The 22,759-nt window shown below is 42.2% G+C and overlaps 1 protein-coding gene across 6 annotated transcripts in view; it reads right to left on the bottom strand.

Annotated features, from left to right (window-relative positions):
* Nucleotides 1-22,759, bottom strand: part of LOC101126070 (S-adenosyl-L-methionine-dependent tRNA 4-demethylwyosine synthase TYW1) — a 248,972-nt gene that overhangs the window by 32,627 nt on the left and 193,586 nt on the right. For all 6 annotated transcript variants that reach the window (XM_055346954.2, XM_055346956.2, XM_055346957.1 and 3 more), the window contains one exon: nucleotides 17,056-17,223. In XM_055346954.2, the coding sequence (XP_055202929.1) occupies nucleotides 17,056-17,223 (168 nt within the window). The remainder of the gene's footprint in view (nucleotides 1-17,055; nucleotides 17,224-22,759) is intronic.

Here is a 22,759-nt window from a genome sequence, read left to right as displayed (position 1 = left end):
TAGATATTTACCCAACTAATTTGAAAACATATTCACACAAAAACCTGTGCATTAATGTTTATAGCAGCTTTGTTCATAATTGTCCCAAACTGGAAGCAACCAAGATGTCCTTCAATAGGTGAATGAATAAACCAACTGTGGTACATCCACACAATGGGAGTTTTATTTGCCAATAAAAAAAAAAAATGAGCTATCAAGCCAGGAAAATGCACGAAAGAATCTTAAATGCATATTGCTAAGTTAAAAAAAAAAGATTAAAAAAAAAAGAAAGAAGCCAGTTTGATAAAACTACGTAGTATATACTTCCCATTATATGACCCTTGGAAAAGGCACAACTATAAATATAGAACAATAATCAATGGCTGCCAGCAGTTCCAAGTTTGGCGGGAGGGACGAAAAGAGGAAGTGCAGGGGCATTTTTAGGGCAGAAAATTATTCTAAGTGATACTGTCATGGTAAATGTATGACATTATGCACTTGTCAAAATCTATAGCATTTTATAGCTGAAATGCTGAATCTTAATGTATGCAAATTTTTTTAAATGCAGAAGTTAGGAGATCCCAGGAAGGAGTGAAGACTGTGATAAGAGAATGGAATTCTATTACAAATGTATGAAATAATCTCGCTGAAGGGCATAGAGGGGGAAAGACGCTGACCTAAGTCATTTTGGAAACGGGAGGAGTCTGCAAGACTAGAGGCAAAAGGAACTGCACATAGCGCTGTGCTCCAGTGTTAACAACTCCAACGCTGCTATGTACACTGCAGTCGAATAGTGAAGTAAATGGATGGCTGAGGGTGGGAGCCAGGTCTCGCACTGTTGGGTTGGGAATTTACAGATGAGCAAGGGGAGGAGGCTAGAATGACCCATGGGGAGATGGATTAGAGACATCAGTGTGTTCACTTGAATATAGGTATAGACAGAAATATAGAAATGTGGATACACACATGTATTTCTCTGCTCTGTCAGCTGAGAGGACCTAAAAAGACAGCCCAACAATGAGCATACCTTCCCCAGAGCTTGATTTCTAACACCATTCTCCAATAAACCATGGCTGAGGCAGAAAATACAGATGCTCCTCAACTTACAATGGGGTTATGTCCTGATAAACCCATAATAAGTCAAAAACACGTGGCTGACTGACAGCTGTGGCTTACTGCCGGTGCCCAGCATGGCAGCATACGTACAGTTTCCACTGAATTTGTATCGCTTTCACACTATCATAAAGTCAAAAGACTGAAAGTTGAACCACTGTAAGTTGGGACCATCTGTGTGTGAGATAATCCTGGAGAATCTTGTAGTGCCAGAAAGAAGGTGCTCAAAACACATACACACACACACACACACACACAAACACACAATGTTGATGGGGGTATGGCAAAGTAACACAGGAGCCAACTGAAAGAGATCCGAATGGCCAAAGCTGGGACAATTTGAGCAACAAAAGAAATAAGGTAGTACTGGATTATAACCCTAGGTAAAAAATAAATATTCATGCATTCACACTGATATAGACACATAGACAGACAGGCAGGCAGGCAGACACAGAAAGACAGACAGACAGATGATGGATGGATGGATGGATGGATGGATGGTTGGATAGATGGATGGACAGATGGATAGATAGATGATAGAAGGTGGATGGATGGATTGATAGATGGATGAATAGACAAGAGATTAGCTGGACAGATAGACACAGACAGATGATGGACGGATGGATGGATGGATGGATGGACGGACAGACGACAAACAGATGACAGATGACTGATGGATGGACAGATAGATGATGGATGGATGGATGGATGGACGAATGGATGGATAGACAGATGACGCATGGATGGATGCACAGAAGGATGGAAAGACAGAGATGGTGATACAGATATATGACTGAATACATCAATAAATGAGGGAGAAGGGACAAACCTTCGGTATGGAAGAATTCCAAATAACTTACATAGATACTCTGCCCTCAAGGACGGGGAGCCTAACACTGCGCCCCTTGGATATGGACCACACACGGTGATTTCCTCCCAAAGAGCACAGTATGAAAAGCAGGAGCAGAGGCAGTAATTTGACAGTGGAGAAACCTGACAAATACTGCCTCAGTTGGCGGATCGAGGTCAGCATTGTTAGTCATAAGCCATGCTGGCAGTAGGTGCGTGCCCTTGACATGATGTGATGAAAACCGCACTTCACCTCAGTGATCTTCCTCCTAAAAATTCATAACCCAAGTCTCATGAGAAAAACATCAGACAAATTTCAATAATAGGGCATTCCACAAAATCCCTCGAGTACCCCTCAAAGCTATCAAGGTTATCAAAAATAAGGAAAGTCTGAGAACTGCCACGCCAAGAGGAGCCTAAAGAGAATTGACAACTAAATGTAATGGGATCCTAGAACAGAAAAAGGACATTAGGTAAAACCTAAGGAAATCTAAATAAACTGTGGACTTCAGTTAACAATCACAAATCAATATTGGCTCACGAATTGTAACACACGTACCACACCAACGTAAGATGCTAATAGGACAAATCTAGGGTATATGGGAACTCTCCATAATACAGTCTCAATTTTTCTGTAAGTCAAAAACTTCTGTAAAACATAAAGTCTATTGAAAAAAAAAAATAATTGGCCAGGTGCAGTGCTCATGCCTGTGATCCCAGCAATTTGAGAGGCCAAGGCCGGTGGATCACTTGAGGTCAGGAGTTCAAGACCAGACTAGCCAACATGGTGAAACCCTGTCTCTATTAAAAATACAAAAGTAGCCAGGCGTGGTGGCGTGCGCTTGTGATCCCAACTACTCAGGAGGCTGAGGTAGGAGAATTGCTTGAACCCGGGAGATGGAGGTTGCAGCGAGCTGAGATCACACCACTGCACTCCAATCTGGGTGACAGAGTAAGACTCTGTCTCAAAAAATAAAAAAAATTAAAAAAATTTTACAGGAAGAATGAAGTTTTGAAACACTGCTATGTGGATTCCGCAAGCCATATATATCACTTATCACTCAGCTTCCACTGGCTGTAACCCGCTGTACTAGGATGTTGCCAATATGTGGAGGGAATTTCAGTGTTTCTGCACTAAAATTATCAAAGCTTGTTGGATTGTCATGGTCTAATTAATTTCCAGACTGATAGGACCAAGGTTACATTTAAGCTGCTAGGCTGAAAGCCCAGAAACAGCTGATTGTACCACCTTGTCCCAACCACCCCCTCCAAAGCACAGAGGCCCACCCTCCCCTGTAGGCAACTGTGGTCATCTCCTTGTCCCTGTAGCTCAACCCTGAAACTAAAACATGCAGGCTCATTTACCTGAATGTGAGTGGGATTTGTCTTTCCGCTGCTCAAAGCCAAGGTCATTGAGCTTTCTGCACCCTTCTATTATGTTGGTGCAAAAGTAATTGCGGTCTTTGCCACTGAAAGTCATACTTATTATCCTAGCCACTAAGTAGCCTGCCTCTTATCAAATGCAGAAGCTCCACTCTCTAGACTCTGACATTATATCTACATGACAAAACTCAGAAGGATATTTAAATAAATCATCCATTTTCAAAAATATTTCACTACAATTAAGAAATGATTTGCATGTGGCATAGAATATGACAATCACAATATCACTGCACTGCAAATGACCACAAAGTATTCCAGGTATGAATAGGGTGATACAGATCATAAGACACTCTCCAGAGGCTTTATCATGTTGTGAAAATCTTACAAATTTAATGCAGGATCTTTAAAGGTCATGTAAATGTAAATATTCAACTGATGTCTGGGATCCCTCTGGAATGTTGTGGTTTTTTTTTTTTTTTTTTTGAGACAGCGTCTCACTCTGTTGCCCCGGCTAGAGTGCAGTGGCGGGATCTCAGCTCACTGCAACCTCCGCCTCACGGGTTCAAGCGATTCTCCTGCCTCAGCCTCCTGAATAGCTGGGACTACAGGCACACGCCACCACGCCTGGTTAATTTTTGTATTTATAGTAGAGATGGGGTTTCACCATATTGGCCAGGCTGGTCTCGAACTTCTGACCTCATGATCCGCCCACCTCGGCCTCCCAAAGTGCTGGGATTACAGGCGTAATCCCAGTGGTTGTGGGTTTTTTTTAAAAGAATCACTTTACATTTTGGATTATATGGTATCATGAATCAGATGGTATGTTTTGTTATTTTATTTTATTTAGACAAGGTCTGGCTCTGTTCCCCAGGCTGGGGTGCAGTGGCACAATCTCTGCTCACTGCAACCACTGTCTCCCAGGCTCAAGTGATCCTCTTGCCTCAGCCTCACAAGTAGTTGGGACTACATGGGCACATGCCACCACATCTGGCTAATTTTTGTAGAGATGGGGTTTCATTACGTTGCCCAGGCTAGTCTCAAACTCCTGGCCTCAAGTGACCCTCCCACCTCCACCTCCCAAAGTGCTGGGATTACAGATGTGAGCCACCACACCAGCCAGAGGGTATTTTAAATTTGTGAAGTGAGCTGGGTGCAGTGGCTTACACCTAAAATTCCAGCACTTTGTGAGGCCGAGGCAGGTGGATCATTTGAGGTCATGAGTTCAAGACCAGCCTGCCAAACATGGTAAAACTCCATCTCTACTAAAAATACAAAAAATAGCTGGGCATGGTGGCAGGCACCTGTAGTCCCAGTTACTCAGGAGGCTGAGGCAGGAGAATCACTTGAACCTGGGAGGCAGAGGTTGCAGTGAGCCAAGATTGTGCCATTGCACTCCAGCCTGGGAGACAGAACAAGACTCCATCTCCAAAAAAAAAAAAAAAAAAGGCAAACAAAATTTGTGAAGTAGATAAACAAATGTCACAACTGGGGAATTTTCAATGTTCTACTTTGTAACAATATTCTTATTTCTGCTAGCCAATTTTACTATAATCAAAAAAGTACAGTACAGTAGATAGGGATGACTTTCACCAAGCATGGATGGCATCAGCTTCCTGCTGCAGAAAAAGGAAGGTATGGTGAATGAGAAAAGGTCACTGGATTTAACAATTAGCAGGTCACTGATGACATATAAAATAGCAAACTCAGCCCAGTAAATATTTACTGAATAAATGGAGTGAATGAATGATAAGGAAGAAGGCTGGTAGGTACCAAAACTAGCAAAGAAGATGGAACAAAGTTTCTGATTCCAGAAGGGAAGACAATGAGAAAGGAAAGCAGATGAAGGAAAGGGGGCTATTGATCCACTAAGCACACTGAGAATCTGATATGTACCAGGTACTCTAGAAAGTACTGGGAATAACGGTCCTGGTGTTCTAGGAACTCACAGCTTCCTGGAGGAGGCATGCTTGTTATATGTACATACAGATCTGACAGAAGTAGTCTCAAAGGAAAAGAAGTTTGTTTTACAATTTTAAAGAGTGGAACTACACAAGGTGAATTGGGGTGGGTAGGGAAAGGAGGGCGTTTCTGGCCAAAGAAATACCTTGAGCAAATAAATGCACAGAAGAAAGAAGGAATATGGCAGTACCGTTTAAAAGCCCAGGGAGGGAGCATGAAATGAAGTGAAAAAGGACCCGATTGTGAAGGCCATTACAAATCCAATAAAATGATTAGGTGTTTCTCTTGCATGTTATGTGATATGTCACATGTTCCAAAACGTAGAGAAACAATAAGCTTGGAATTAGCGGCATAAACAAGGAAGATGTTGAATAGTTGATATCTGTTCTCGGTTATTTACGGATTGTATGATCATTTTAGTGTATTCTTCTAGTCTTTAGGGTTTGTTTTGCTCCTTTTCTGCTTCTTTCCCTTGTCTTTTAGTTACATCTCTGCTTCATTTTATTTATTTATTTATTTATTTATGTTTGAGACAGAGTCTCACTTTGTCGCCCAGTGGCACGATCTTGGCTCACTGCAACCTCTGCCTCCGCCTCCCAAGTAGTTGTGATTACAGGCGCCAGTCACCACACCCAGCTAAGTTTTGTATTTTTAGTAAAGATGGGGTTTCACCATGTTGGCCAGGCTGGTCTCGAACTCCTGACCTAAGGTGATCCACCTGCCTTGGCGTCCCAAAGTGCTGAGATTACAGGTGTGAGCCACCGTGCCTGGCCACATCTCTGCTTTTCAACACTAGTACCCTTAGAGTAAATTGCTAGCCATTTATTAAATGGGATCTGATGAGATCTGATTAGGATTAGGAAAAGATGTTTTCATGTGTCAGGAAATTCTTTCCAGTAACACTGCAAGAGCAGCCATACAACCTTAACTGGGCGACACCTTTCAATTAAATAAAGAAAATGGGTTCACCTGGAAATAATCTACCAATATCAAATAGTCCCATCTGGATTGGCATTACTGTTCACTAGGAGATGCGAACCCCAACTCTACAGTGGTATAATGTCTGGTCTGGACAAGATGGAGTAGACGTACCTCTCCCTATTCTGCCAGCTAAGTACAGCTAAAAATAGAGGATATTACATATAAGGCAAGCAAAAAGATTCTCAAAGGTAGAGATAAGAAAGCACACTGGCTAGGGGCCTTGGGATCTGAGGAACAACATGCTGGTGGCTTTCTTGAGTTTTATTTTTGACTCAGATATCCTGGACTGGGCTGCAAGCCAGAAACACCAATGGCTGCGGACAATTATTGGATTAAAAAAAAAAGAGTCCCAAGTAAAGGCTGCTCTCTTAGGACAGCAGGAACAGGGCAGCCTAGCAAGACAGAAAATTTTTAGACAATAACCAACCTAGGCCATGAGAAAAACGGGCCTCATTCCCATCCGGTCAGCAAATACTGAGTGGGGAACCTAGATTCCCACCTTCACCTGGTTATAATGAGGCACTCTTCTTGACTCCTACTACCAGGGCGGTATCAGAGAAGGTGAGTGGGGAATCCTGCCCTCCTCCTCCCCTCCAGCTGTAATGTCATACAGACTACACAGGGAGCCTGGACTTTCACTGCACCTAGCAGTAACAAGGCACCTCTCCCCCATACACTCTAGTGGTGTCAGAAGAAGCTTAGTGGAGAACCAGGACTTCTGCCACCACCCAGCAGCAATAAGGCCCCCCCCCCCCCGCCTCCATCCTATAATGTCAGTGGAGTCTAAGGGGGGAACAGTCACAAGATGGCTCTCCCTTCCTCATCAGAATGGTATCACAGGAGGCTGACGGGAGCCAGAACTTCTGCCCCTACTTGGCAGTAACAAGGCACCCTTCCTACAATAGGTCAATAGAAGCTGAGGGGGGAAATGGACTTTTACCTCTCCCTGGAAGTAAGGAGGTAACACCCTCTCATGCCATCCCCACAGTGCAGTGTCAAAGGAGGCCGGCTAAGACAGAAGATTTATTAATAAGTAAGATCCAGAGTCTCCTAACATAACACCCAAAATGTCTGGGAAACAACTGAAAATCACTTATCATACCAAGAAACAGGAAAATCTCAACTTGAATGAGAAAAGACGATCAAAAGATGCCAACGTGGTATGTGTGTTGGAATTATCTGATTAAGATTTTAAAGTAGCCATCACAAATGTGCTTCAATGGGCAATTAAAAACGGACATGATAAATAGAAAGTTGGCTGGGCGTGGTGGCTCATGCCTGTAATCCCAGGGAGGTGGAGGTGGGTGGATCACTGGAAGCCAGGAGTTCAACACCAGCCTGGCCAACATGGTGAAACCCCATCTCTAATAAAAATGAGAAAATTAGCTGGGCATGGTGGTACACGCCTGTAATCCCAGCTACTCAGGAGGCTGAGGCAGGAGAATCACTTGAACTCGGAGGTGGAGGTTGCAGTGAGCCGAGATTGTGCCATTGGATTCCAGCCTGGATGACAGAGTGAGATTCTCTCTCTCAAAAAAAAAAGAAAAGAAGAAGAAGAAAGAAGGAAGAAGGAAGAAGAAAGAAAGAAGAAGAAGAGGAAGAGGAAGAGGAAGAAGAAGAAGGAAAATAAAAAAAGAAGAAGGAAGGGAAGGAGGAAGGAAGGAAGGGAGGGAGGAAGGAGAAATAGTTAAATAGAAATAGGAAAATAATCAAATGGAAATTTTAGAACTGAAAAATACAATAACTAAAATAATAAATGGTTCAACAGAATGAAAGAGTAAAAAGACAGAATGAATCAATCTAAAGTTAGAACAAGAGTCTAAAAAACAGAGAGACTAAAAGAGAAACAAACAAAGCCTCAGATACCTGTGGGACCATAACAAAAAAAAATCTAACATTTGTGTCATCAGAGATCTAAAAAGAGAAGAGAAATAAGATGAGGCTGAAAAAAGTATCTGGAGAACAACTAGAAATTCCCCCAATTTGTAAAGGGCATATATCTGCAGATTCAGGAAGCTGAGCATGCCTCCAAAACAACAGACCCAAAGAAATCCAGGCCAAGGCAACCTGTAATCAAACTTCTGAAAACTCAAGACCTGAATATTTTTAAAAATCTTGAAAGCAGGGAGAGAAACATCTTACCTAAAGGAGAAAAACAATCAAATGGCAAAGAATTTTTCATCAGATACCAGAGAAGCCAGAAGGAAAGAAAAGAGCTGTCAATCCAGAATACTTTACCTGCCAAAAACATCCTTCAGGAATGGAGAGGAAACCAAGACAGTGGCAGATGAAGGAAAACTAAGAGGACTGGTTGCTATCACACTGGCTCTAAGAGAATTGCTAAAGGAAGTTCTTCAAACAGATGGGGAAGATTCCAAAGGAAACTTGGACCATCTGGAAGAAAGAATGAACAACAGAAGGAGTAAGAATATGAGTAAATACAATAAACTCTTCTTCTCTTGAGTTTTCTAAGTTACCTTTGATAGTTGAAGCAAAAATTGTAATATGATGCCATGTGATTTTCACTGTGGGTGCAGGAAACACCTAAGATATTCTAAGTAAGGGAGGGAAAAGAGATTTAAGAGAGGTAAAGTTTCCACATTTCACTCAAACTGCTAACATGCTGACACCAGTAGACTGTGATATATTATATATGCATAATGTAATATGTAAATCAACCACTAAAAAGTCTATACGAAGAGATGCACTCAACAACAGTGCAGAGAAATATAAATGGAATTCTAAAATAGATTGGCATAGTAGACTAAAAAAGTATGACAACTGTTTGTTGCCTATAAGAAACACTTCAAATATAATGATACAGGCAGGTTGAAAGGCAAAGGACAGAAAAACATATACCATGCAAACACTGATCAAAAGAAAGCCGAAGTGGCTCTATTATCGTCAGATAGAGTAAACTTCTGTTTATATATCCTTCTTCCAATGAGAAAATTACAGAGATGGAGGAGATTAGCGGCCGCCAGAGGCTAGGGATAGTTGGTATCGGACTACAAAGGAATAGCATGAGAAAGATCTTTGTGGTGATAGAACAGTTTTCTATCTGGGTCGTGGTGACAGCTACATAAATCTACACACAAAACAGCACAGAACTAAACACACACGTGAATGCATTTAAAATTGGTGAAATCTGAATAAGGTCTACGGGTTGTACCAATGTCTATTTCCTGATTTTGATAACGTACTATGATCACGTAAGACGTTATCACTGGGGAAAACTACATGAAGGGTACCTGAGACCTTTCTGTACCATTTTGCAGCTTCCTGTGAATCTATAATTGTTTTAAAGTAAAGACTTGGTATTCAGTTTTCTTTTGTGGCTGTCTTGGTATAAGAATAGGAAAGTAGTCCTTCATTCAACATGACTGCAGCAGCTTGCACTCTCTTTCAGAGGTGCCAGGATTATTAGTAGAAATTGAGGCTGGGCTTACGGTGGCTCATGTCTGTAATCCCAGCACTTTGGGAGGCCGAGGTGGGAGGGCTGCTCGAGCCCAGGAGTTTGACAGCAGCCTGGCCAACACAGTGGGACCCCATCTCAATAACAAATTTAAAAATTAGCTGGGCATGGTGGTTCATGCCTATAGTCCCAGCTACTCGAGAGGCTTAAGCAGGAGGACTGCTGGAGCCTGGGAGGTTGAGGTTGCAATGAGCCATGTTCACGCCACTGCACTCCAGCCTGGGTGACAGAGCGAGATGAGACCCTGTCTCCAAAATAAAAAAAATAAATTGAGCAATCTCCTGAGAAAGCTGAGAATGATAAACAGGTATCTGATGATTCGGACCTCTCTGGTTTCAGGTCACCTGACCCAGCTCAGGAGCTTAAAGAAAGGGCCAATGGACCAGGCCTGAGAAGTGACTACTTCCTAAGAAGTGGTACCATATTTTCATTTCTTTCACTAGACACTAGTATAAGAATACAGAGGCCATGACTGGAAAATGACAAGATCTGCATACTCCGAGATCAACAACGAAAAGGAAAAGAAGCGCCAGAAAACACATAATTGGAAGGAATCTAAGTGAGCCTTGTTTTACTTTTTGGATGGGTTTCTGTATTATTTCTTTGTGGCCATGGTTCCCAAGCAGTGGGAACAGAGTACTCACTGGGACACTGCAGGGTATCTTGAATTTTAAAGAGGAACGCAGTGACACTGGACATCTGTTGGGCATTTCAACAACTGCTAGCTTGAGATAGTTCCCAGTTTCAACGTTAGGCTGTGTCACACTTCTTTCAATGATGTCATAACAAATAGAACTGCTAGGTATCTCTTTTGACCTACAGGTCTTGTGAAAAAGCTATTGAGGCACTAGAGCACTATGAATGTGCAAGTTGGAAACCTCCACGTTAGGGTATATCTGGTGTTTAAGTAATTAATTTCAAAGCATTTTGGATGCTTGACCATCTGTCTCACTCTGGGCATTCTAAGGACAACTTCTCATAATCTGGACTCCATAATTTGATATCTATATCTTTGCTGGAATTTCTTCCTGACGTCACCGAGTCAACCCATTCACTCTCTACCTACATGAAAAATAAATATGCAAGTAACATCATCTCCATGGACGACACCATCACAATCACCCATTTCCCAGGTTAGAGGCCAGGGAGTCATGCCTGAACCTGCACACTCGTTAATGGTCCTCATTTAATACTTTGCCAAGTCTACCACTCACCACTCTCATTCATCACAGCCTTTGTCTCAGACCCCCATTTCACCCTCAGATTGCTAGACCTGAGGGTGAAACAGTTGCTGGACCTGAGGGTTATAACAGGTTTGTTGTTGTTGTTGTTGTTGTTGTTGTTTTAGAAATGGAGGAGGGTCTCACTCTGTCGACCAGGCTGAGCTAGAATTCCTGCACTCAAGTGAGTCTCCCGCCTCAGCCTCCCGAGTAGCCAAGACTACAGGCACACGACACCACAGCTGGCTATCGCAACAGTGTTTTAACTGGCTTCTCTGTCTTGTAGCTTTTCAATCCATCCCCTGTAATGCTGCCAGACAATTTTTTCTGAAACACAAATCTTCACTGTGGCACTCCCCTACCTAAAGCTCTTCAGTGCCTCCCCATGCCCTTTAGGGAAATAGAGAAAATGACATTTAGGATGCCATTCAATGCTATCTGTGATCTTAAGCCTGCCTAATAATCTCCTTCCCCTGCAACCCTTCTCTTGACCTTCAGCCATCCCAAACTACTTGTGGTTCTCAATGTGCCATGTCTCCGTGCTTTTCCTTGGACCTCTGCTTGTACTGTTTCTGCTTAAACGTTTTTCCTACTTCAGCCATCATTTAAGATCCAGTTAAATGGCGCCTCCTCTGTGAAGCCTCTCCTGATGGGACCAAGTAGTCCTCAGAATGCACCCATTGAGCTCCATTCCATTCTTCCAGCATAGCTCTGATTACACTTCTCAGCACTTTTTTTGTTGAGATATTTGTCGTTTTCTGTTAGCCCATTCTTGAAGGCAGGAACTGATATGGTTTGACTGTGTCCCCACCCAAATCTCACCTTGAATGGCAGTTCCCGTAATTCCCACGTATTGTGGGAAGGGCCTGGTGGGAGATAACTGAATCATGGGGTGGTTTCCCCCATACTGTTCTTGTGGTAGTGAATAAGGCTCATGAGATCCGATGGTTTTATAAGGAGTTTCCTCTTTCGCTTGGCCCTCTTTTCTCTCGTCTAACACCATGTAAGAGGTGCCTTCCACCATTACTGTGAGGCCTCCCCAGCCATGTGGAACTGTGAGTCCATTAAACCTCTTTTCCTTTATAAATTACCCAGTCTCGGGTATGTCTTTATCAGCAGCGTGAAAACGGACAAATACAGGGACCATTGTTTACTCATCTTTGTATTCTCAGAGTACCCAGCCCTCTGTATTCTCAGAATACCCAAGTGCCTGACACACATGGGTATTCAACAAACATTATAGAGAATAATGAGGGTCTATCTCAGATTCTCTCCTCTGTCCTGGCGCACACTTGGTGCCATGTCTGGTTTTGCACTGATCACACTGATTTTCAGTCGTTTTCCCCACTAAACCGCGAGCTCCTTGTGGGTGGGGGAAGACCAATAAAAGCAGCAGTAACAACTATTTATTAACTGCCTACTTCACTTCAGGTTCCCTCCTAAGTTCTTTCTTTCTTCTTTTTCCTTCCTTCTTTCCTTCCATCCTCCCTCCCTCTCTTCTCTTCTTCTCTTTCTCTCTCTCTTTCTTTCTTGATGGGTTCTCGCTCTGTCGCCCAGGTTGGAATCCTTCTAGGTACTTTAAATATGTTACTTTTAATCTTGATAATGGCCCTGAAAGCAACACTATTAGTATCAATTTTGAATAAGGATATGAGGGATTTAATTAGAGGGAACGGAGAGACAGAGAGAGAGGAACAGGGAGTCTAGAAGAGTGGTTTAAAATCAGTACAGTAACGAATAATGACCCACTGGGACAAAGAGTAGAATTCCTGAGTCTGTACTGATAAATAAACATATAAATGGGAGGAAAGGGAGGGCTTTTGTTTACAATAGAATGCTGAAGGCAAATGTGGAAGGAGTGGTACACTTACAAAAATCACTATTTTACAATCAGTAAAACATTTTATCAGGCAGGAACCATCAATAAGTGCTAAGTCAATGGGGAAATTTTAGTAAGAAGCGAGATACTGCATTGTCTTAAGGTACCTTTTCATAGATAGCTTATCAGGTGCAAAGGAGAGAAACAGAAGAACTGGGTCAAAGTAGTTGGCCGAACAAAATCATCACCACTAACGAGGGAGATGTGGACACCAGGTACCAAGTGTGACACGCTGAAAAGGACACGTCGCCAACACAGTATTCCATCTGAGGACGTACAACCTCAATCTAGCCACAAGGAAAAATCAGGCAAATATAAAACAAAAACCATTTCTTTTACTTATTTATTTTTTTTTTGAGATGGTCTCACTCTGTTGCCCAGAATAAAGTACAATGGCATAATCACGGGTCACTGCAGCCTTGACCTCCTGGGCTCAGATGATCCTTCCACCTTAGCCCCCTAAGTAGCTGGGACTACAGGTTCGTGCCATTACGCCTAGGAAATTTTTCTATTTTTAAATAGTGATGGAGTCTCACTATGTTGCCCAGAGTGGTCTTGAACTCCTGGGGTCAAGGGATCCACCTGCCTCGGTCTCCCCAAAGTTCTAGGATTACAGGTGTAAGCCACTGCACCTCACCAAGAAACATTTCTACTAAAAGAAAGGGAAGGGGGGGAACTGTATTCTTTTAAAATAGCAACATCATAAAAGACAAAGGAAGACTGTGGAAATGTTCCAAATTGAAGGTGACTACAGAGACTTGAGAAGAAAATATAGTATCTGCCTAGATTAGGGGTTGGGTAACTGTGGCTGGTAGGCCCAATCTGGCCACATTTAGCTCACAAACCTGTTTTAAGGACAGTCTTTGCATTTTTAAAAGGTTGCAAAATGAGTAAACAAGCAAAGAAGAATATCTGACAGAGGCTGTATGTGCCTTGCAAACCTCAAATATTTACTTTATATAAAAATTAAAATATTTACTTTATATCTTCTTTTTTTTTTTGAGATGGAGTCTCACCCTGTCGCCCAGGCTGGAGTGCAGTCGCCCAGGCTCGACTCACTGCAACCTCCACCTCCCGGGTTCAAGAGATTCTCCTGCCTCAGCTTCCTGAGTACCTGAGATTACAGGCCCCCGCCACCACATCCAGCTAATTTTAGTATTTTTATTAGAGATGGAGTTTCACTATGTTGGCCAGGTTGGTCTCAAACCCCTGACCTCAAGTGATCTGCCCGCCTCAGCCTTCCTCCCAAAGTGCTGGGATTACAGGCATGAGCCACCACACCGGGCCCACATTTTCTTTATAAACAAAGTTGGCTGACTCCTATAGAGTAGATCCTGAACTGGAGGGGGAAATGCTATAAAGGACATTACAAGCTGATCTGACAAAATTTGAATATGGATGGTAGATTAAAGTCATGTATCAGTTTACAATTTTGAAGTTGATAACTGTATTGTGGTTGTAAGAGAAAATATTCCTAGTCTTAAGAAATTCACACTGAAACATTTAGGGCAAAGGACCATGACCAATGCAACATTTCCTCAAATGGTTCAGAAAAGACGATGTGTGCACGTGTATGCTGGGGGGGCGGAGGGCGGGGGTGGGGAAGGGAGGGAGAGAGAACGAGAGAGAACGGGAGCAAAAGAGAGAGAGCAAGAGAACAAGCAAATGGCAGAAAAATGGTAACAGGTGATTTTGCAAATCTGTGTCCTTTGTTCTATTTTTATCATTGCACTTTTTTGTAAATTTGAAATAATTTCCAAATTTAAAACAAAAGAAAAAGAAAGAAGGAAGGAAAGAAGGGAATACAGGCTCTGGAGTCAGATGCCAGGGCTTAAATCCCATTTCTACTCCTTACTGGCTGTTTCATCTTGGGCAAGTTACTGAACCCCTTGATGTGTCAACTTCTCTTCCATAAGACAGAGCTCAGACTGGGCATGGTGGCCCATGCCTGTAATCCCAGCACTTTGGGAGACTGAGACAGGTGTATCACTTGAGGTCAGGAGGTCGAAACCAGCCTGGCTAACAGGGTGAAACCCCGTCTCTACTAAAAACACAAAAATTAGCTGGGTGTGGTGGCTCACGCCTGTAGTCCCAGCTACTCGGGCGGCTAAGGCAGGAGAATCGCTTGAAGCGAGGAGGCAGAGGTTGCAGTGAGCTGAGGTTGCGTCACCGCACTCCAGCCTATGCAACAGAGCAAGACTCTCCATCTTAAAAAAAAAAAAAAAAGACAGAGGTCTCGATAGTACCTACCTTGTAGGGATGCTGTGAGGATTTAAAAATATACTTGGCAGTGTCTGTCACATATTAAGCATTCACCAAATTAGGTGGTTTTATAAAAATAAAAATAACTGAAGCAGCAATAACTGAATCATGCTATCAGCCAGGTGCTGTGTTAAGTGTTTCATAACAATGGCCTTGGCTAGCAATATACCCATTTTCCAAATGAAAAGCTAAAGAGACAGGGGCCAAGATTAAAGCCCTCTAATCAATCTGACTCCACGCATAATCTCTTCTCATTCATTACACTACAGAAAGATGAAAGAACTTGCACAAAGTCACCTAGTCAACAAGTGGTAGTGTAAGATTTGTGCCAAGTCTACTTTTCAATTAACCCTGTGGCTTTCCATTCTTCATGTCTGAGCACTGTGTCCCTTGCTGCACAGCCTGGTGTCCAGAACTCAGCAGGCATTCAATAAACACTTGAAGAACTGAACTGGCTTGAATGAGATGGTTTGCTATCTATTTCCTCTATCCTCATGGGAAAAGAGAAGAAATCTTACAGACTGAAGTAAAGGATTAGACTAAAATTAAATTGTCCTGTTTTAAATGTTCCTTTGAATACTGCCAATGGTTTTGAAAGATTCCTTGTAGTATAAAAAAGATCAATGGACTAGAGGGAGAGAAGGCTGTGATTCCAGTCTGACACAGCCATTTAAGCCAGTTTCTTCACCGTTCAGACCTCAGATTCCATACGGAAAAAGTGAGAGGGTTAAATCACGTATCTAAAACACCACAGAAGAGATCTTGTGATCCTAGGCTTGACTTGATTTCTAGAAATAATCTTCTAAATGCAACGTACAGAATGCAATCACAGGTAACAAGGCACTGGAGAAGACAAGGCAACATGAATGAGAACCTGCAGAAATGACAGACAACAGACACACGCCCACAGGAACTTTAGTCATTGGAATTATCAGATACAAACCATAAAACAACTCACTTCCAGTACTCAAGAAGATAAAACCCAAGCTTGAAAACTTCAGCAGGGAAATAGAAATTATACAAAATAGCATTTTTGAAATAAACCAAGCAGAAATTATACAATTAAAAAAACATAAAATACAAAATTAAGAAATTAATGGTTGAATTTAATAGCACAGGAGACACAGCTGAAGCAAGACTTAGTGAACTGGAAGATGAATCAATAGAAACTACCCAAAATGAAATATGGAGAGATGGAGAGACAAAAGCACAAAAAATACAAATGAGAAGGCAAGAGATATAAAAAAATAAATATAATGACGTCTAACATATGTTTAATTGGAGTCCTAGAGGAGAACATATAATGAGAAAGAATAAGTATTTAAAGAAATAAAGACTAAGAAATTTTCCAGAACTTCTCCAGAAAATTAGCAAATTATTTTAGTGGCCCACCTCTATCAAGAACCAGATTTTTCTTTTGCTAGGAGTTATTTACTTAAGAAAGATACTAGATTCATATACTTGTTCTATCTAATAAAAGGACTAAAGGGGAAAAATGGAAATAGTGTTATAAACTAAAATCCCAAACAAAATTCTCCAGATGCCAAGATTCAAGCAATCTAAAATTTGATAGATACCACAATATTGCTTCTGACAGCTAGAAACTCATATGGGGACTATTTACTATTTTAGCTTTTCCCTGTCATTCCAGGAAAGTACTAGAGGTTATTACAAGGGCATTTTGCTTTTGTTTTGTTAGCATGCACCTTCTAAAAATTGCAAACCAGAAAGTACTTCAAGATGTCCAGAGGAGGGCTAAACAAGAAGCAATTTCACATGGAAAAGAGTTTATGAGCCCAGCAGACAGAATTTAGTGCTTTCTTATTTTTGTTTTGGGAAAAGTAGCAAACAAGCAGATAATCCCTATAACAATGTAAGAGGAAAATAAAGAGAGAAGAGAAGGAAAGAACAGCAGGGTCGGGGAACAGAAGAATCCATGTTTGAGTTATTCTTACCTTTCTGTGTGCTATCAGGAGGCAATTAGAGTGTTCGTGTTCACATGCAATTTCATATTCGGGGATCAGATCCACCAACTCGCGGACAAACTGTACCACTTCCTCATGCCAGGGCACGTGGGCCATGGTAAGACTGCTTGCTGAACTTTCTCCGCAGTAGGTAACGCCCTGTGGAAACGGTATAACCATCAGAGATGACTACAGACCTACCTGCATGTCATAGAAGAAGACTTTCAGAGCCGGAAAGCCTTCTTGAGGTCAACCAATGCAATCCAGTCCGTATTTTACAGTGAATGAAGTGAATATAGAGATGATAAAATCTGCCTAGGAGACCATACAAGTAGCTACTGACAAAGACAGCAGGCTGATGCTCTTGCTACTCTATGACATTGCTGGGGCTTAAGTACCTGCGCTTTCTACCGTTGTCACAATCTATGCTGTCTGGTCACAATAATGTATTTGAATCAATAGCATGTCTTTTGATTCAGATTCATCTGTGCACTATAATTGAGGAATTATGAAGGGGTTATCACCCCTTAGGACAATAACGGGGGCATAGTGGACACTCATAAAAATTCACTGACCAAGTAATTGATTCACTGGGAAAATAAGCTGAGCTTCCATTTTCTAGTATAATTGAGATTGAAACTGGCAAACTTTTTCCTTAAAGTGACAGATAAGGATCCCTTTAAAATTGTTATTATTATTATTTTTGAGACAGAGTCTTGCTCTGTCGCCCAGGCTGGAGTGCAGTGGCGCAATCACGGCTCACCACAACCTCCACTTCCTGGTTCAAGAGAGTCCCGTGCCTCAGCCTTCTGAGTGGCTGGGATTACAGGCGCCTGCCACCATGCCTGGCTAATTTTTGTATTTTTAGTAGAGATGGGGTTTCGCCATGTTGACCAGGCTGGTCTTGAATTCCTGGCCTCAAGCAATCTACCTGCCCCAGCCTCCCAAGGTGCTGGGATCACAGGTGTGAGCCACTACACCTGGCCTAAAATTATTCTTTAAGGAGTTCATTTTGTAATGCACTTTGAATGTGGTTACATAAACAATCATGCCAAAAGGGAAATATATTTGTGCATGTACCTATATATCTTTACACACAACTACATATACACATGTATTTCACCAACACAGAAATTCTTAAGTACAACTGCAGAAAGTTAAATTATCTAACTCTTTTGGACTCTACCTAATAGCCAAGGCATACAAGACCCCAGAATTTCATAACTAAGTTCTTTATTTGGTAAATTACATAATGGTAAAATGATTAATTTTCTAATACTAAAAGATTTATCTTATTTCTTCAAATAAATCTTAACTCTGTGGGCTCTTCAAATACCCACAAATCAAACTTTTCTCAACAACTTGTTGAGAAAATCCCAGAAATGATTCCGCTAAGTGGGGAATAACTTGGAGGGAGTGGGGAGAAAGGCATGTGCACCCCTCATACACATTCACTCACACACACACACACACACACACACACACACACACAAACACACACAAATACATATAAAGACAGGACACACACACACACCACAGACAAACTGGAGAATGCAGAATGACACTGAATTTTTTTTTTTTTTTTTTTGAGACAGAGTCTCATTCTTGTTGCCCAGGCTGGAGAGCAGTGGCCTGATCTCGGCTCACTGCAGCCTCCACCTCCTGGGTTGAAGCAATTCTCCTGCCTTAGCCTCCCATGTAGCTGGGAATACAGGCACGTGCCACCACGCCCAGCTAATTTTTGTATTTTTAGTAGAGATGGAGTTTCGCCATGTTGGCCAGGCTGGTCTTGAACTCCTGACCTCAATTGATCTGCCCATCTCGGCCTCCCATGTGCTGGGATTACAGATGTGAGCCAACACGCCTGGCCAACACTTAATTTTTAAAAACCAACAAATGAGCAGAGTGACCCTGACCCTGATGACAGAGCTGGGACTTGGATGAAGACTCACATGAGCTTTGCCAAACACTCGACTCAAGACAGCTGTTCAAACAGATGACTGGTGCACTAAACTGTGATGGCCTTTGTGGAATATAAACCATAGCCACCCAGCTTAATTACAATAAACAAGAGAATCTTCTCAGTTTGCCCAGTGATTTAGAGAATTCATTAAACAGAGTTAGAGCTGAAACTGTGCCCTACAGAGTTAAAGAAACCAATGACTAACAGAAATCCTTGTGTTTGCAGGATGGCCATATAAGAAAATAAACAACTTGCTAAAACTGCTGAAACTCCCTCTGCTTGTGAGATTTTAAAAAACTGGCTGAAATTGGTTGGAACCAACATGTCCAATGCAGTCTGAATAGAAAGAGCTTGCTGACATCACAGCCCGAATTTCCACCACATTTCATACTAACTCCCCCTGAATTTGCATATGCAAACCACAAGCAAGCATGATCAAACAGACAACTGCGTGTGTCCGAGGACTTTCCAGATCTCCCCTTTCCTTCCACCAATCACTTACTAATCTGAGAATCCATCCCCTAATAAAATCACTGCCTTAAAGCCTGCACAGGAAGACAAATTTGAGCTGGACTTAGTGTCTCTTTATTAGTCGACTTGCAATAAAAAAGCTTTCTTTTCCCCCCTCAAAAACCCTATGTCAATTAGTATTGGCTTCCAGAGCATCAGGCAGTGAGCCCCTTTTGCTCAGTAACAGAGCTTAAGGTGAATAAAAAAGGCAAATAATGATATGGTTCAAGACATCATTACGAAAGCATGGCTGGAAAACTGCTAGCCTTACCAAGTGCATAAAAAACATGAAAATTATGTATTGATAAGCATTAGTCATAAAAGTGTACTCTACCTCAGTTTAAATACTGCTTATGTGTGGATTACACAAACAACCATGTATGCAGTAGCTACTTCAAAGGACTTTCTTTTTAATATTTAAAAAGTTAGTTCACTGAATCATAGAGTTGTTAGATAAGATCTTGTCTTCGTGAGAACAGCTTTTGAAAATATTTTAATATTTTATTACTCAGCAAAAATAGCCATGAAGCACTGAGGGGAGATTTAGTTTGGGAATGGAATGAGAGAATGCCTGCTGTGGTTCATTATCATGACTCCACCCATTCCTTATGACTCTATGATGCTTTATGGTATTTTCACATAAAAGTTCTCATTTTTGCCAGACAAAACCCTTTGAGGAGGCTAGGCACGGTGGCTCATGCCTGTAATCCCAGCTCTTTGGGAGGCTGAGGCGGGCAGATCACTTGAGGTCAGGAATTCGAGACCAGCCTTGCCGACATGGTGAAACCCTGTCTCTATTAAAAATACAAAAATTGGCTGGGCGTGGTGGTGCCCGCCTGTAATCCCAGCTACTTGGGAGGCTGAGGCAGGAGAATCGCTCGAACCCGGTAGGCGGAGATTGCAGCGAGCTGAGATAGTGCCTCTCCACTCCAGCCTGGGCAACAGAGCAAGACTCTGTCTCAAAACAAAACAAAACAAAAACCAAACAACAACAGCAACAAAACCCTCTGAGGGAAGCAGTCCTGGGTAACTTCCTGAGTCAACCGCAGAGCCAGAGGCTGCACCGTGACAGAAATGCTCTGGGCAGAAAATGTTCTTGGTGACTTAGACTGGGGGTCACCTCAGGGACCCCGAGCTCTCACTCAGGTGCCCAGTGGCTCTGTCTGGTTTTCTCTCTGCTGCGACTGCCCCACTTCATCCTACCCTCTAGTCTACTGATGGCTTGCCCTGACTTTATTCCTGAGCACGGAATTATCTAAAAAACTTTCCCTTCATATCACAGCTGTCTGCCACCTTCTCACCCACTCTCACCCTCACCCTCACCTTCACCCCCAACTCCATTTATCAGAAGCAGCAAGTTCTTCACCAAAACTCTGAATAAAGAACAGTCTGAAGAAAATAGATGGGTACAGCGTGGTGATGGAAAAGCCAAGTCACTCACACCAGAATCTGCAGGCTGAGGAGTAACAAGCAGACCCCAAGAATGTTCGTGAAGAACAGGATCATTTATGCATGCTTGAGTTTGCAGTGAAAAGCATAACCCACACTTTTATAACCTGGTAGCTTTTGGACTCACCCCACTGCCCTAGGAGATGGGGGCTGCTATACTGTGGCTATCTGAGCGTTCAAACCTCATGCTGAAATGTGATCCCCAGTGTTGGGGGTAGAGCCCAATGGGAGGTGTTTGGGTCACAAGGACAGTGTCCATCTGTCTGTCTCTCTGTCCGTCCGTCTGTCTCTCTCTCTTTCTCTTCCTTCTGCCATGACTGAAAGCAGCCTGTGGCCCTCACCACAAGCAGCTGTTGGCACCATGCTTCTTGTAGAGCCTGCAGAACCATGAACCAAACAAACCTCCTTTCTTTATAAATTAGCCTCAGGTATTCCTTTATAGTGATGCAAACAGACTAAGATGGGGCCATAAAGTCTTCCTCACTGGCTGCTTGGAGAGTTTGCCTTGGGATTCATGGTCTGTGGGAAGAGCAGTATTTTGCTGGTTTGACTATTTGATATTCTAATTAAACCAACTGGGTGTCAAAAGACTCCTAATACTGTTTTTATCCCCTATAGTTTGATGAGAAAAGAAATAATGACGTTATGACTTTTTTTCCCCATAATATACCCCAAATACTTCATTCCTTTATCCTAAAAATGCTTCAATAACTCCTCTTTAAACCAGCCCGAGCTTCTCACCACGGCACGAGGCCTTCCTCACCTGCCTCCGTAGCTTGCGCTAACAATGGACCATCAGCCATTCAAGCCCCCGTCTTTGGCCATATGCACAGGTAACTCTAGAGCTGGACTGCCCACTCAGCATCCTGTCTGCACCTGGCTAAACCGACCCATCATTTCTTTAACCTCCATTCAGGAACCTCTACGCTATCTGACCCTGATCTTATCACATCCTGTGTAGTTATCTGTTACCAGGTAACTGGTATAAAGAAGCATCAAAACTCTGAGCCCCTTGAGGGCAGGGGCTGTGCCTTGCTCTTCTTGGCACCCCAAATCAATCTATGCTAAATGATCAAAAAATCAAGTCAGGCATTCTCCTACGACATTAAACTCCACAACTCTTTTCTAATCCAATATAAAATTTCATTCACATGACTCAGGAGTTTTCTACTCTGTAAGAGTTATGAACCAGCTGATAAACGCTGGTTAGGGACTGCTACGTACAAGAAAAACTGACAGTATTCCTCACCTTTCTGGGAGACAGTGAGGCTATGCTAAGAAAATCATTTTGCAGGGTGCATTCTGCAAGGATTGAGCACTACACACAGCTAGGGTGCCAACAGTAAGTAGTTTTAAATCATTTGACAACAAATAATTACTGAGCACGTCCTATTCTCAAGGTGTAATGCTAGGCAGAGAACACACAGACAGTATTTCATTTACAAATGGATTGTGTTACAAAAGTTTTCAGCAAGACAGATGGTTGTAACATGAAACCTTTTCACAAGCAAGCAAGCAAATAATGACAAGGAAGATTCTCAGGCTAGCAAATAAAGGCCTCTTTAAGCCTAATGAAGCTAAGATACATGCTAATTTACAAGGAATATAGCAGAAAAGTATTTTACAAGACTGGTAAAGAAAGAAAAGACGAAATCGATATGATAAAGCAATAGCCTCTATTGATTTCATTTAAATAAATGTGCTTAATGGAAAGTGATCAAAAAACTTACTGAATCTGGGCATACATTACCCCATTGAATTCTCAAAACAAAC

The sequence above is a fragment of the Gorilla gorilla genome, chromosome 6 (genome assembly GCF_029281585.2).
Source record: "Gorilla gorilla gorilla isolate KB3781 chromosome 6, NHGRI_mGorGor1-v2.1_pri, whole genome shotgun sequence".
Classification (NCBI taxonomy): domain Eukaryota; kingdom Metazoa; phylum Chordata; class Mammalia; order Primates; family Hominidae; genus Gorilla; species Gorilla gorilla.
This window is presented reverse-complemented; position numbering and strand designations above follow the sequence as displayed.